Source organism: Gasterosteus aculeatus, chromosome 20, assembly GCF_964276395.1.
Source record: "Gasterosteus aculeatus chromosome 20, fGasAcu3.hap1.1, whole genome shotgun sequence".
Taxonomy (NCBI): Eukaryota; Metazoa; Chordata; class Actinopteri; order Perciformes; family Gasterosteidae; genus Gasterosteus; species Gasterosteus aculeatus.
The window spans coordinates 1,234,024-1,247,126 of NC_135707.1; the positions used below are offsets into that span (position 1 = coordinate 1,234,024).

Here is a 13,103-nt window from a genome sequence, read left to right on the forward strand (position 1 = left end):
GAAGGCCGTCCCACTGTGAACATCTGCAGCAGCAGAGCTCCACAGAGGACCAGGAAGTGTCCCTCAAGTCTCCCGCTGTCCATCTCACATTGATCACATGTTGACTTCTTTTGTTGTGTTGGTGGTGTCACATGAACGGGCGGATGAAGTCACCACCTGTTGAGGTTCCTCGTGTTCGTGTTTTCACGCCCGTCGTGCAGTGCATGCTGGGATACGCCCCCCCAGGTCTCTGAGCAGACACACTGAGCAGCTGTAGGGCTGATTAATGGATTATTAACATGATGGACTCTTGTAGAGCGAGTGCGTGTTAAGAACTACTTTGTGTGCGTCAGATAGAAATGTGTGTGTGTGATTGTACCAACGTACAGCCGGTCAAACGGCACGTTACCATGACGACAGCTCGCCCGCCCTCGTCCCCCTGCACTCAGTCATCATGCTTCCCTGCATGTTTTTAGCGTGTAACCATGCAGCTTGATCTCCTCTGTCGGTGTCTCTGTCAGAATGGTCCCTCGTTTACTGGCTGCGTCTCTGTGAGCCTCCGTGCTTCATGTCTTCATGGTGTTGATGAAGCAGTACGAGGGCTTCCTGAGTCACGTGTCTACGTATTTTCATCTTCTCTCTTCTTTTATTCTCTATGCGTGTTTTGTAAAGGCTCCGTAGTGCAAAGCCGATGAGTTTGTAACATCAGTTCAGAGGCTACTGTTCCGTTTTCTCCCCACGGAAAGGGCAACCCGGCACACATAGGACTTTACTCAAGATTCCTCATTTGTTTGTTTATTTCTTAAAAGGGGAACCAGGTAAAAAACCTGGAATAATAAGAAATGCAATACTTAAATTTCCATGTGCACACCACAACCAACACAGCTCCCCAGTTCTTTATCTTAATAACATTATTCAAAAATACAAATAAACATTATTAATATACTATAATCCACCATCATCAGTTTCGTTATTTGCATGTACACATTCAATCATTATGCACCACATTCACAATGCATGCAGTCTTTTCTTAGCAGGAAACTACAATTCCCAAAATGCCCCACGGCAAACCAGGAAGTACCCACGTCACATAGCAGTCTGGCTTATATGTTTAAAGTATGAAACACAAAGAAAGTAAACACAGCAGCAACACATTTAAGGTGACATCAGACAACATGAAGCGTACATTATAAAGGAGACAAGACAACATTGAAAATCAAGAGAGCTTACCAAGTGGCTGCACACCGGGTTGGAAGTCGTTACCAACTAAGTGAATCGCGCTTCCTTTTCACTCAGTAAACACTGGTCACGTGACCTCACAGCACACTCCTCTCTTAAAGGGACACTACACTATTGCGCTGCTACCTCAAAGTTTCTCCATATAATACTGGCATTTACATATATAGCTCTGGCAGGTAAACATTTGATCACACATGTAAATCCGAAATAACAAAACGTCATGAATTAAAAACTCCACAGAAAACACAACACCTCCCACTTAAGTTCCTGATGTTATCCAGGGAACTTACTAACTCACTTAAAAAGAACCTTTTTATTTATTTATTTATTTATTTATTTTTTAGAACCCTTAAATGTGCACAATGTCTATGTGTAAGCGTCCGATGAAGGCACGACTGACGGGGGAACAGTTTAGTCCACTGTCCAAGTCAATTACATCCCTTTGGCACGTATGCAGTGTACTGCCCGGGTATGCGAGGTATGGAATGTGAGTGCTCTTCTTCATGTGTGTGCAACGTAATTGGCCTGGTGGCAGCGCTAGGCTTGCACCACGCAGCCAACAGGGCTAAGATGGTAACAGGGTGACAGGGGCTTGGCCGGTGAATGAGAGGGGTTTGGGACGATGCCGATGTCATGGCGGTTTGGGTGGATGAGTTTTGTCCTCCACTGGGAGAAGGACCACCAGTCTTCTCACGTCTCTCCTGATAACCGTCATGGGCAGCGAAGAACTCCTCTTCTTTTGGCCACCCGCCAGGGATACAGGAATTCCAGCGCACGTTGCAATGTCAGCGTCCCTAACAATCCCTTTACTGTCAGGATAAACTGTCAGAATCCGGCCCAGGCGAAACTGCCCTCTCAAAGCATTTGGGTCAGCAATCCAGACGAGGTCGCCGACTTTGACGTTCCTCTCCGTCCGGTGCCACTTGTGTCGAATGAACAGATTTGGGCCAGCTAGTTCCCTCCACTTTGCCCAAAACCGGTCCACTCCGATTTGAATAGCCCTCAGACGACGCCAGGGATGAGTGTCTAGGTCCAGCCCGCTGGTGTCTCCTCCAAGCGATGCTCGACCCAGTATGAGGGAGTTGGGCGTTAAGTACTCAACAGAGTCCTCCTGTTCTTGAGCTCTGGCATCAATTGGGCGTTCGTTTGTCAGGTTGGCTGCCTGATAGAACAGAGTTTGGAGCTCCCCCCATGTGAGGGACCCTGTAGTTCCTCCTAGGCTTATCAGCGCCTTCTTTAAAAGCTTCACAGCTGCCTCCGCAGCTCCATTCCTGTGGGGTGCATCTGCAGGGTGAAAATCCCACTTCCATTCAGTCCCGTTCTTAGCAGCCACATCTTCTATAGACGCAGCCTGCAAGCAAGCCAGATGTTTATGCAGCTCATGCAGAGCCGACTTGGCCCCAATAAAGTTGGTGCCTCTGTCGGACCATAGTTTTCCTGGATGCCCCCTCAGAGCAACAAAGCGGGAGTATGCTTGGAGGAAACTTTCTGCCGACTGGTCATCGGTGAGGTCCGCATGGACGGCTCTCGAGGCCATACAACAGAAAACAATGCCCCAGACCTTCTTGCTGGTCCTTCTTTTAACCGCGTCTTTCACCTCGAAGGGGCCAAAAAGGTCGAGGGTCGCATTTTCGAACGGGCTTGCCCTACTGGTACGCTCTTGAGGGAGATCACTCATTACTTGCTGACACGTCTTTGCTCGTTTCTTTCTGCAGGTGACACAGTTGTTCAGCACCTTCTTAACTGTTCTCCGTCCCTGCATGATCCAGGCTTTCCTCCTTGTCCGTAGAAGGGTAGAGGCAACACCTTCATGGTTTTCTTCATGTGCCTCCCTGGCCAGTAGGGTTGCAAGCCACGACTGGCATGGGATCAGCGGTATAGCCACTCGATCTTCATCCCAGCATTGGATTCTCCCTCCGCAGAGCAAGAGTCCGGTTTTTTCCTCTTCCTGGACAACCAGGCGATCCAGGGTTGCGTCGCGGAACTCAACCCCACACTGAGCTTCGAGAGCTAGATCTTTGAAAGCTGTTACTCGTTCTTCCACAGACAGGCATGGTCTTGCCTCCCACTTTGACCGAACTGGAGCCTGGCTGTTACCCAGCCAGATTCCTACTGCTTGTCTCACCCAGGCGATGGTCCCACACAACCGTGCAAGTGAGCTGAACCGCTGGGGGTCCACAAGGCGGACAACTGCAACACTGGTTGGGCCTGACCCTTTCCTGGGCTGGGCTCCTACTGTGACCAGTCCTGTGAATGCCTTCCTCCGAAGTCCCCCGATCTCAGCAACCAAGGGATTGATCTCTCTAGCAGTTTTCACCGGCCATTCTGACTCAGGCAACTTCAAAAATTTTGGGCCTTCCTGCCAGACAGATCCTTCAGCAAGCTCCTCCGGGGATGCCCCCCTTGTGATAAGGTCGGCGATGTTCAGTCTACCTTCGACCCACCTCCAGCTATCTACTGATCCAGCCTTTTGGATTTCTCCAATCCGGTTTGCAAAAAATGTCTGATAGCCATAGCTATCCTTCTGGATAGCTCCCAAAATTGTCTGACTGTCAACAAAATGAATCCACTGATCGACCTTAATGTAGCAGTGCTTCTCGAAGTATGTCTTCAGGCGGGATGCAAAGACAGCCCCGCAGAGTTCTGCTTTAATGACATCACCTTTCTGGTCTAGAGGAGTGAGCTTGCCCTTTGATTCAACCAGCTTAACTGCGACTGCATCTTCTGTCTCCCACCGTAGATAAAGAACGGCGCCGTAGGAAGCTTCACTACCATCGGAAAATGTGATTCCCATTGGCCGGCCTATGGCTCCATGAGGTGTGAGACTCCTGTTGAATCGGAGTTGGCCAAGCCTCACATTCTGCTCAAAAAGTTTTATTGCAGCTTCTCGAAGACGTGGCGAAAGAGGGTCGTCCCAGGTGTCCTTGGACTGACGGTCAATTCCTGCTTCCTGAAAGGATTCTCTTACGAGGATCACTCCTCGTTGCTTGGCGGGTGAAGCCAGGCCGATGGGGTCATAGAGCCCCGCGATCTGACTCAGCAGCATGCGTCGAGTGAGAGGGTCGGGGGTGCCGCCTCTGACCTCATCCTCTCGTAGATCCAGACCGGTCCTCATCTTTCCTCGTCTCCTTGAGAAGTTCACAGACGTCAGCACACAGAGTTTGTCAGATTCAGGTTCATATCCCAATCCCAATGCCTTATTCTCCTCATCCCGCATCTGGTTGGGTAGTATCAGGGTCTTGGGCTCTGTTGACCTGACATTGCTGGGGTCAGTGGGTTTCTCACTCCTCCCACTTTGGCCTGTCAGGACCCAGGGCTTGAGGGAGAAACCACCTGCTCTTAGGATTTCTTCCACTCCTTCGGTCATCCTAACCAGAGTTTGGAGATCATTATGCGATGTTAGAACATCGTCCACATAGCAGTCCTCTGTCAAGATTCGGCGCTCTTCAACCATGGATGAAAACTGGGGCAGGTTTGCCGTTTCTCTCATGGCAACCTGAGCGATGCACCCAGCAGGCTTGTCGCCGATGTTGACCCGGACAATGGCAAACACACCAATTTCATCTTCGGGGTTATCCCTCCAGAGGAATCGATGGAGGTGGACCTCTTCGTCCTTCAGCCACACAGAATTATACATTTTCTTCACATCGCCAAGAGCAGCATACAGTCTGCTCCTAAATCTTAGCAGGACACCTCGAATTGGGTTGAGGACATCAGGGCCTTTGTGCAGGAGATTATTCAGGCTCAACCCTTTAAACTCCTGGCCACTGTTCCAGACTATCCTCACTGGCGTAGAGCTAGAATGAGGATTTGGGGCAACCAAATGGCTGATGTACCAGATTGGGCCATCCCACCGTTTGATCTCTTCCTCTGTGAGCTTGATGGCTGCCCCTCTTGATACCATCTCGCGGATCTGCACTCCATAAGCCACTTTCCACACAGGTTCTCTTGCTAGCCGAGCCTCGGTGTTCCGGAAGGTGGCCTCCACTGCTCGGCGGTTATCTGGCAGAATTGCAGGGTTCACTTTCCACGGGTAGGCCGCATCCCAGTGTGGGGCGTCACTGTGTTTGTCCGCTAGCACATAAGAGAGGCAGTCCTTTATCTTTTCTAAGTCCCTTTCTTCTCCAAGGGTCATCTCTCTGCCTCCCGGAGGGCACTTGCTGCACTTGCAGCTCCCGCATTTTGGGTCACACGCTGCCCCGATACTATCCCACTTAAACCACTCAAACACCTCCTTGTTCGAAGCGGTGGTTTTGCTGAGGGTAACTTCTCCCATCCTCATTGGGTCCTCACTCAGGTCTTTGGTGTTCACAAGAACCTCCTTGTACACCATTGAGGATGTTCTCATAGATCTTGCGAAGTGAGTTTCCGACTGATGCAGCGTTAGGTCTACTACCTCGAAGAGATCAGGGTGAGTACCACCAACAGCTTTGCCCAAAGGGCCGTCCCAAAGGACTAGATCTCCCTCCAACTTAAACGGCTGTGGAACTAAACGACCTTCCCTGTGGCTGATTAGAAGTTCGATGTGCTCAGGGCGGACCAGCTCTTCTGCAGCGATGTCAGGAAAGATCCTTTGCAGCTGTTGTGGAGTGACCGGCTGACTTATCTCTGCAATACTTTCTAGGCCGTAGCAGAGTAGTTTGTGCTCCATTACCGTCCCCTTCATGGTCTTCACTCTTAGTCGCAGGGAGTACCTCTTGGTTGTGACTGTCGTTGTCATTCCTCCTATTCCGTGGACAATTAATTTGATGCTCTCACCAATTAGTCCAAGGCGCTGGGCAGCGTTGTTTGTTATGTAGTTGGTGTCAGAGGCAAGGTCGATAAGAGTGCCTATTAGCTGGCCTGAGTTCGTCGTCACTTCCAGTAACATCATTATAACTGGGAACTCTTTCAGTCCACCTCCAGCAGTGCAGATTATGGTTGAGGCTTTGTTGGAAAATGCCTTCCTGAATTCTGCTCTTAGTTCCGGAGTGACTTTCGCCAGGAGCTCCTCTTGCTTGCTGGTCAGCCCGAGGCTTTTCCTCTCCATCCTTCTGGTACCTTGCTCCTCGTGGCCAGCGTCTTTTTCTTGAGCGATGCACTTGGGGCAGAGCAGATAGTGGTGAGGCTCCTCTTTACGGCAGTCCATTTTACTGCAGAGGAACTTTGGGTTGCAACGGCCATCCTTCCAGTGGAAGCACAGGCACCGATTGCATATTCCATGGGTCTTCAGATGGGCTTTCCTCTTCTGGAGATCCATTTCCCTGAAGACTTTGCAGGCAAACAGCCTGCCAGCGTGTGTCTCATCGGCACAGGCTGTGCACGAGTCCAAGCGTGGTTTTAACTGAGACAACGCTCTTTGGCCTGAGGTAGCTTTGGAGAATGCTTTCTTAACTCCTCTTTCTGGCTTGTCTGCTGGGCCTTTAACTGAGGAGCTTCCTTCTCTTGGGTTTGGCTCCAGCTGATCCAGCTCCTCCAGGATTGCTTCCTGCTTCTTCAGGAAGCGCAGTAAGCAGTCAAAGTGGTTATGTGGAGCGAAACTGCTCACAGGCTTGGTCTTGTGCTTAATCCATTTCTCCTTCAGACAGCTTGGTAGCTTGCTTTCAAGTGACTGTGCCACCCAACGGTTCCTTAGAACCTCCTCTTCTCCCAGGATCACAAGGTTACTAAGAGCCCGCTCCACTGCTTGGATCAGCTCGATCGCTTTTCTAGGATTATCTCCCTTCACAGGGGTTAGGCCCTGAACCTCTTCTGAGATCTTCAGAACGATTTTCGCCTTGTTCCCAAAGCGGTTGTCGAGGCGCCTGAACATTTCATCTGCCGACGCACAGCTGGACAGAACCAAGTCTCTCTTCACCCTGTCGCTGAGACTTGCTAGGAGGTGGAACCTTGTAACACCAGCAGTCCTCTGTGGGTTCCCCAGCTGTTCGAGCTCTTCCCACTCAGCCTTCCACCGATAATAGTCAGTCATGTCTCCCGAGAACGTGGGCAGGCGCGTTCTTTCAAGACTGATCTGTGGTCTGAAGCCATAAGCCCCGGGATGCACGCCAAGGGTGCTTTGTGGAGGAGCATTTGAAACCACAGGAGCTCTGGTGGGCACATGCGTTACAGTGGGGTCTTCGGGGGCTTTTGGGGTCTTTTGGGGGTGCGTGCCGGACTTGCTACGTTCTTCATCAGAACTCCCTTCTTCAACCTCTTCCTTCCGCTTCATCTTTTCCCAGCTCCGCGCCCAGTCATGTAGTCTGTTGACCAGCTTGTATAGCTGCTGCTTGTAGAGTGTTATCTTGGCTCCAGAGACAAGACTTTCCCATTCAAGCGCTTTTAGCTCAAGCATTTTGATCCTCTCCAGCAGACCCTCCCTCAGGACTTGAAAGTCTTCCTCCGGCAACTCTTTCACCTCAATGTTCTCCATTTCAGCACATTTCTCCTCTGCACCATCAGCATACAATTTAAGGTCAACATAAGCAAATTTGTTCCATAATGTCTCCTTCGCGAGCTGGAGCGTTTCTGTATAGGTGGCAAGGCACGTCGCCATCTTCTCCTCTACGTGAGCCACTTCTCTGCTTGCTTTTTCTTCGTCGCCTTCCACTTCTCCTAGGGCATCAACATATTCGAGACCAGTGTCGTGGAACTTTCCAAAGTCCACACCAAGTGCTCTGATCTCGTCGATCAGCACCCTTTTTTCTAGGAGGTCTTCAGTGAGGGACAGCTTTTTGGCTCTCTTGGTGAAACACGCCTGTGCTGTTGAGCGCTTTCCTTTTAGAGCCACTAATTCTGCTGAATCCATCTTCCTTTCCCGACACTGACCGAGGCGCTGCTCCACAGAGGGGTCTATTCGGCCTTTTCCTCTTCCTTTGGAGTTTCTTCGCTGGTCAATGCTGCTAGGGCGGTTGCGGACTTAGCTTGACGTGCTCAGAACCGTTGGTTTTTTACTGTTCCGTTTTCTCCCCACGGAAAGGGCAACCCGGCACACATAGGACTTTACTCAAGATTCCTCATTTGTTTGTTTATTTCTTAAAAGGGGAACCAGGTAAAAAACCTGGAATAATAAGAAATGCAATACTTAAATTTCCATGTGCACACCACAACCAACACAGCTCCCCAGTTCTTTATCTTAATAACATTATTCAAAAATACAAATAAACATTATTAATATACTATAATCCACCATCATCAGTTTCGTTATTTGCATGTACACATTCAATCATTATGCACCACATTCACAATGCATGCAGTCTTTTCTTAGCAGGAAACTACAATTCCCAAAATGCCCCACGGCAAACCAGGAAGTACCCACGTCACATAGCAGTCTGGCTTATATGTTTAAAGTATGAAACACAAAGAAAGTAAACACAGCAGCAACACATTTAAGGTGACATCAGACAACATGAAGCGTACATTATAAAGGAGACAAGACAACATTGAAAATCAAGAGAGCTTACCAAGTGGCTGCACACCGGGTTGGAAGTCGTTACCAACTAAGTGAATCGCGCTTCCTTTTCACTCAGTAAACACTGGTCACGTGACCTCACAGCACACTCCTCTCTTAAAGGGACACTACACTATTGCGCTGCTACCTCAAAGTTTCTCCATATAATACTGGCATTTACATATATAGCTCTGGCAGGTAAACATTTGATCACACATGTAAATCCGAAATAACAAAACGTCATGAATTAAAAACTCCACAGAAAACACAACAGCTACAGATAAAAAATCACTGTTACAACTCTGACACATTCAGAGGAATCTTTTAATGGGTAATTTCCCTCCCAAATAAACCTATTTTTAAAATGGAGGAGTTGACAGCAGCGCGAGAATGTGCCCCAAAGTTTGGGTCAAAACCTCAAAAAGAGAAGAACGCTTTGTGAAGCAGAAGTAAAAACCAGACTGAACGTGAATGAACACACTAACTTCTACATTTTCTTAAAGGCGCAAATGTTACTTATTTTTTTTCCTTCTTATCAGCAGCACCCAGGCGGGGGGCCACAAAACCACCAGCTCAGAGCAGAAGTGCACTGAAGAGCCTCAGCGCGGATCAGCACTCATCCACATCTGCATCAGGACTCTGAACATCTGTTTACGATGAGCAGAAAGCCAGCGGATGAAGCAGGTATACGTGAGATTACCTTATATACATTATTATACATGAGATATAATGTTAACTATTCTATAACTAGGCTGAGTGTTCATAACTTAATCTGTTGTCAGTCTGGTGTTTGTTCACCGGTTTTGTTACGCTCTTTTGAGGACAGAGTTTAGATTCATAACTTCATGTTTATTAAACTTTAACGTCTTGTCTGTATCCACAGTATCATTGTGCATTAAAAGGGTTTTAATCTCCACTACGGAGAAGTGGATACAAGCGCAGCGTTTCAAAGAAGTCCTGCTGAGAACAGGCCTAAAACTACAATCTGGGACATAAATAGTAATATTCATAAACTTGGACCGACACAAGGACAGAAGTCCGGTCTTAAAAGCATATTAGGAAGAACGTAAGGCGCTTTTCACTGTTCAAAACCTGCACTCTTTGCTTCCTTCTTCTGGTGTAACGGAGATGCTTCTGTATGCTGGTGAGACTTCATGTATTTACACTAGTGAGCTGCTCTTATGTTCGTCGGGGCGCAGGGGGTAGAGCGGGTGCGCTGGGAACCGCAAGGTTGGTGGTTGATGTCCCGGCTGCCACATGTTTAAAGTCGAAGTGTCCCTGAGCCAAGACACCCAACCCCTAATTGCTCCCCGGGCAAAATGTGAAAAAGCCATGGGTTTAAAATGTAATGTAAGTCGCTTTGGATAAAAGCGTCAGCTAAATGACCTGTAATGTAATGTTCACTAGTGAGATGCTCTAATGTTCACTAGTGTAAGGGCAACAGGTATAGGAACCCAAAAGCACAACTCCGAGGCAGAATCCAATCAAAAGTTCTTTACTTATACAGGCAGGGTCAAAACCGGAATAGCAGTCCAATGGGCAAACATATCCAGAGGGGCAGGCAGGAAATCCATACAGGCAGTGTTCAGAAACAGGATGGAAAACCGACTGGCAAGCAAGTCCAAAAAGGGCGCAGACGAAGGGTTCGTGGTTAAGAGAAGGCCGGCTAGGTCAGGACGGGATATTGGTAATCGGAAAAACGAAGAAAAACTTGGCATGCACACAAGACAATCTGGCAGGGAACAAACAAATGTGATGGCCTTAAATAGTGAGTGGCTGATGACGGGATGTGCTTCAGGTGAGAGCAAGGAGACCGAGGTGTGGGTACTGAGCTAATGATGTGGGAGGATCTGAAATGACAGGAGAGTTAGATAACATGCAGTGAAGGTTAAATTAAACATGCAGTGAAGATTAAAATAAACTATGATGTGGTCTATTGTGTGACAACTAGTGAGATGCTCTAACGTTCACTAGTGAGATGCTCTTATGTTCACTAGTATGATGCTCTTATATTCACTAGCGAGATGCTCTTATGTTCACTAGCGAGATGCTCTTATGTTCACTAGTGAGATGCTCTTATGTTCACTAGTGAGATGCTCTAATGTTCACTAGTGTGATGCTCTTATGTTCACTAGTGAGATGCTCTTATGTTCACTAGTGAAATGCTCTAATGTTCACTAGTGAGATACTCTTATATTCACTAGTATGATGCTCTTATATTCACTACTGTGATGCTCTTATGTTCACTAGCGAGATGCTCTTATGTTCACTAGTGAGATGCTCTTATGTTCACTAGTGAGATGCTCTAATGTTCACTAGTGTGATGCTCTTATGTTCTCTAGCGAGATGCTCTTATGTTCACTAGCGAGATGCTCTTATGTTCACTAGTGAGATGCTCTTATGTTCACTAGTGAGATGCTCTAATGTTCACTAGTGTGATGCTCTTATGTTCACTAGTGAAATGCTCTAATGTTCACTAGTGAGATGCTCTTATATTCACTAGTATGATGCTCTTATATTCACTACTGTGATGCTCTTATGTTCACTAGCGAGATGCTCTTATGTTCACTAGTGAGATGCTCTAATGTTCACTAGCGTGATACTCTTATGTTCACTAGTAAGATGCTCTAATGTTCACTAGTGAGCTGCTCTTATCTTCACTAGTGTGATGCTCCTATGTTCACTAGTAAGATGATGTTACGTGCCTCGGCCTGCTTGGGGGTGTGTGTGTGTTTTGACTTGTGTTCCCACAGGTGTTCTGACACACCCACCATGCAGTCATCTCCACTGCCCGCTCCCACCTGCAGCCACTAATCACCCTCACCCACAGCCAATCAACTGCAGGATGCCGTGGCTTAAAAGGAGGTCGGGAGGGAGAGACGAGGAGGCAGAGCTGTTGGAGAGAGCCGAAGGGCTGTTGCAACAAAATAACTTTTTGGCAGGAACTATTGTTTTGAGCTGGGTTCAAGTGACAGTTCTTGTGTTTTTGGTTACATATGTATTTGGGTCATGTGAACTGGTGAAGGTCAAGTTATTGTTGTTATTCTGTCGGTGGTTATCACGTTGTTTGTACTTTTTATTTTTTGCTTCTTCCGTTGTCCCAGGGAAAAGGGGACCGCACAATGGGAGTGTGTAGGTAAGAGACCCTGGGGTTTACATACTACCCGTAGATAAACCTCTGTCTATATACACTAGGTAAGACCTGGGCGGACCACCCCCTGTATTTATCAGAGAGTTTAGCAGGGTGTGTTTAGACTAGATAGGTTAGGGGTCCTTTTCATTGGTTAATTTCTTTGCTTTGGTTCCGCTCAGCCCCTTTTCCCCCACTACCGTATTATAGGTGAAATAAACCTGGTTTAAACGGTACTTTTTTTTGTTGGTCCTACTTGTGCGCCCATGCAATTTGTTTCACCTCACCCACCTTTTGGCCAGCTCACGTGTGACGGCGAGTTACGGTATCCTCTCTTTAGAGGAGGGCGTAACAAATGGGGGCTCGTCCGGGATCTTGGATCTAATACCCGTTACTCTGAGCGCGTCATTGGGAACTTAGTGTGGTTGTATGTAGTCTATACATTTAGTGAGTCGTTGTAGCACATTGTTAGTATGGCGACTTCGGCATTGGCCGGTTTCTTCGAAGCCCCTACTCTTGAAGGGTTGGCTGCGTTTCGTAAGGTAGAGTTGCAGGCCTTAGCGGAACACTACGAGATCCCTGTTCCTAAACAAAAGCTTAAAGCTGAGCTTTTGACCTTAGTAACAGAAGGGTTAGTAGAGAGGGGAATTTTGTCCTTGAAAGAGGATGAGAGGGGTGCCTCAGGAGAGGAGTCTGATGGATCCTCTGATGTAAAAACAGAGGATGGTGTAGAGGAAGAGGTTGCTCGTACTCCTGTTACGTTGCCCCGGTTTGACCCTTTGTCTCCTCCTTCAGGTCATTCTAACGGCGCTGCTAGGCTCAAAATGAGGCTGGCCAGGTTGGAGATGGAGCTAAGGGAAAAAGAAAGTATGCGACAAAGAGAGTTCGAGTTAGAAATTCGGAAATTGGAAATCAATAAGGAAATTAGAATTCGACAACTGGAGCTAGAGGCTGGCTCCCGAGTGAGTCCGTCTTCTGCTCCGCCTCAGGCTCACTTTGATGTGAGTAAGCATATTGCTTTAGCACCGCCATTTAGGGAATCAGAAGTTGATTGTTATTTTTCTGCTTTTGAGCGTGTGGCAGCTGCGCTGCACTGGCCACTCGAGGTTTGGTCACTTCTCTTACAGTGTAAACTGTCCGGGAAGGCCCAAGAAGTTGTTGCTGCTCTCTCCCTGGAAGAGAGTTTAAAATACAACGTTGTAAAAGCTACCGTTCTTCGCGCGTATGAACTGGTCCCCGAAGCATATAGGCAGAGATTTAGGAACCACAAAAAGGCTTTGAATCAAACTTTTGTAGAGTTTGCCAGAGACAAAGAGTCTTTGTTTGATCGCTGGTGTTCAGCCAGCA

General features: G+C 47.9%; 1 protein-coding gene and 1 long non-coding RNA gene across 4 annotated transcripts in view; one reads left to right on the forward strand and one right to left on the reverse strand.

The window, feature by feature from the left end:
* Positions 1-13,103, forward strand: part of LOC144389485 (C-type lectin domain family 4 member G-like) — a 33,339-nt gene that overhangs the window by 14,576 nt on the left and 5,660 nt on the right. Inside the window, exon 1 of one of the 3 annotated variants that reach the window (XM_078094341.1) lies at positions 9,169-9,310. The exons of the other annotated variants lie outside the window; for them this stretch is intronic. Coding sequence (XP_077950467.1) covers positions 9,283-9,310 — 28 coding nt within the window. The 5' untranslated portion in view covers positions 9,169-9,282. Of the gene's footprint in view, positions 1-9,168; positions 9,311-13,103 lie in introns of those variants that run through there. 3 annotated transcript variants of the gene reach the window in all.
* LOC144389486 (uncharacterized) lies at positions 8,192-8,724 on the reverse strand. The gene is made up of 2 exons (XR_013453590.1): positions 8,640-8,724; positions 8,192-8,236 (listed from the first exon to the last, which is right to left on the reverse strand). It is a non-coding gene; the product is annotated as an uncharacterized LOC144389486 (long non-coding RNA).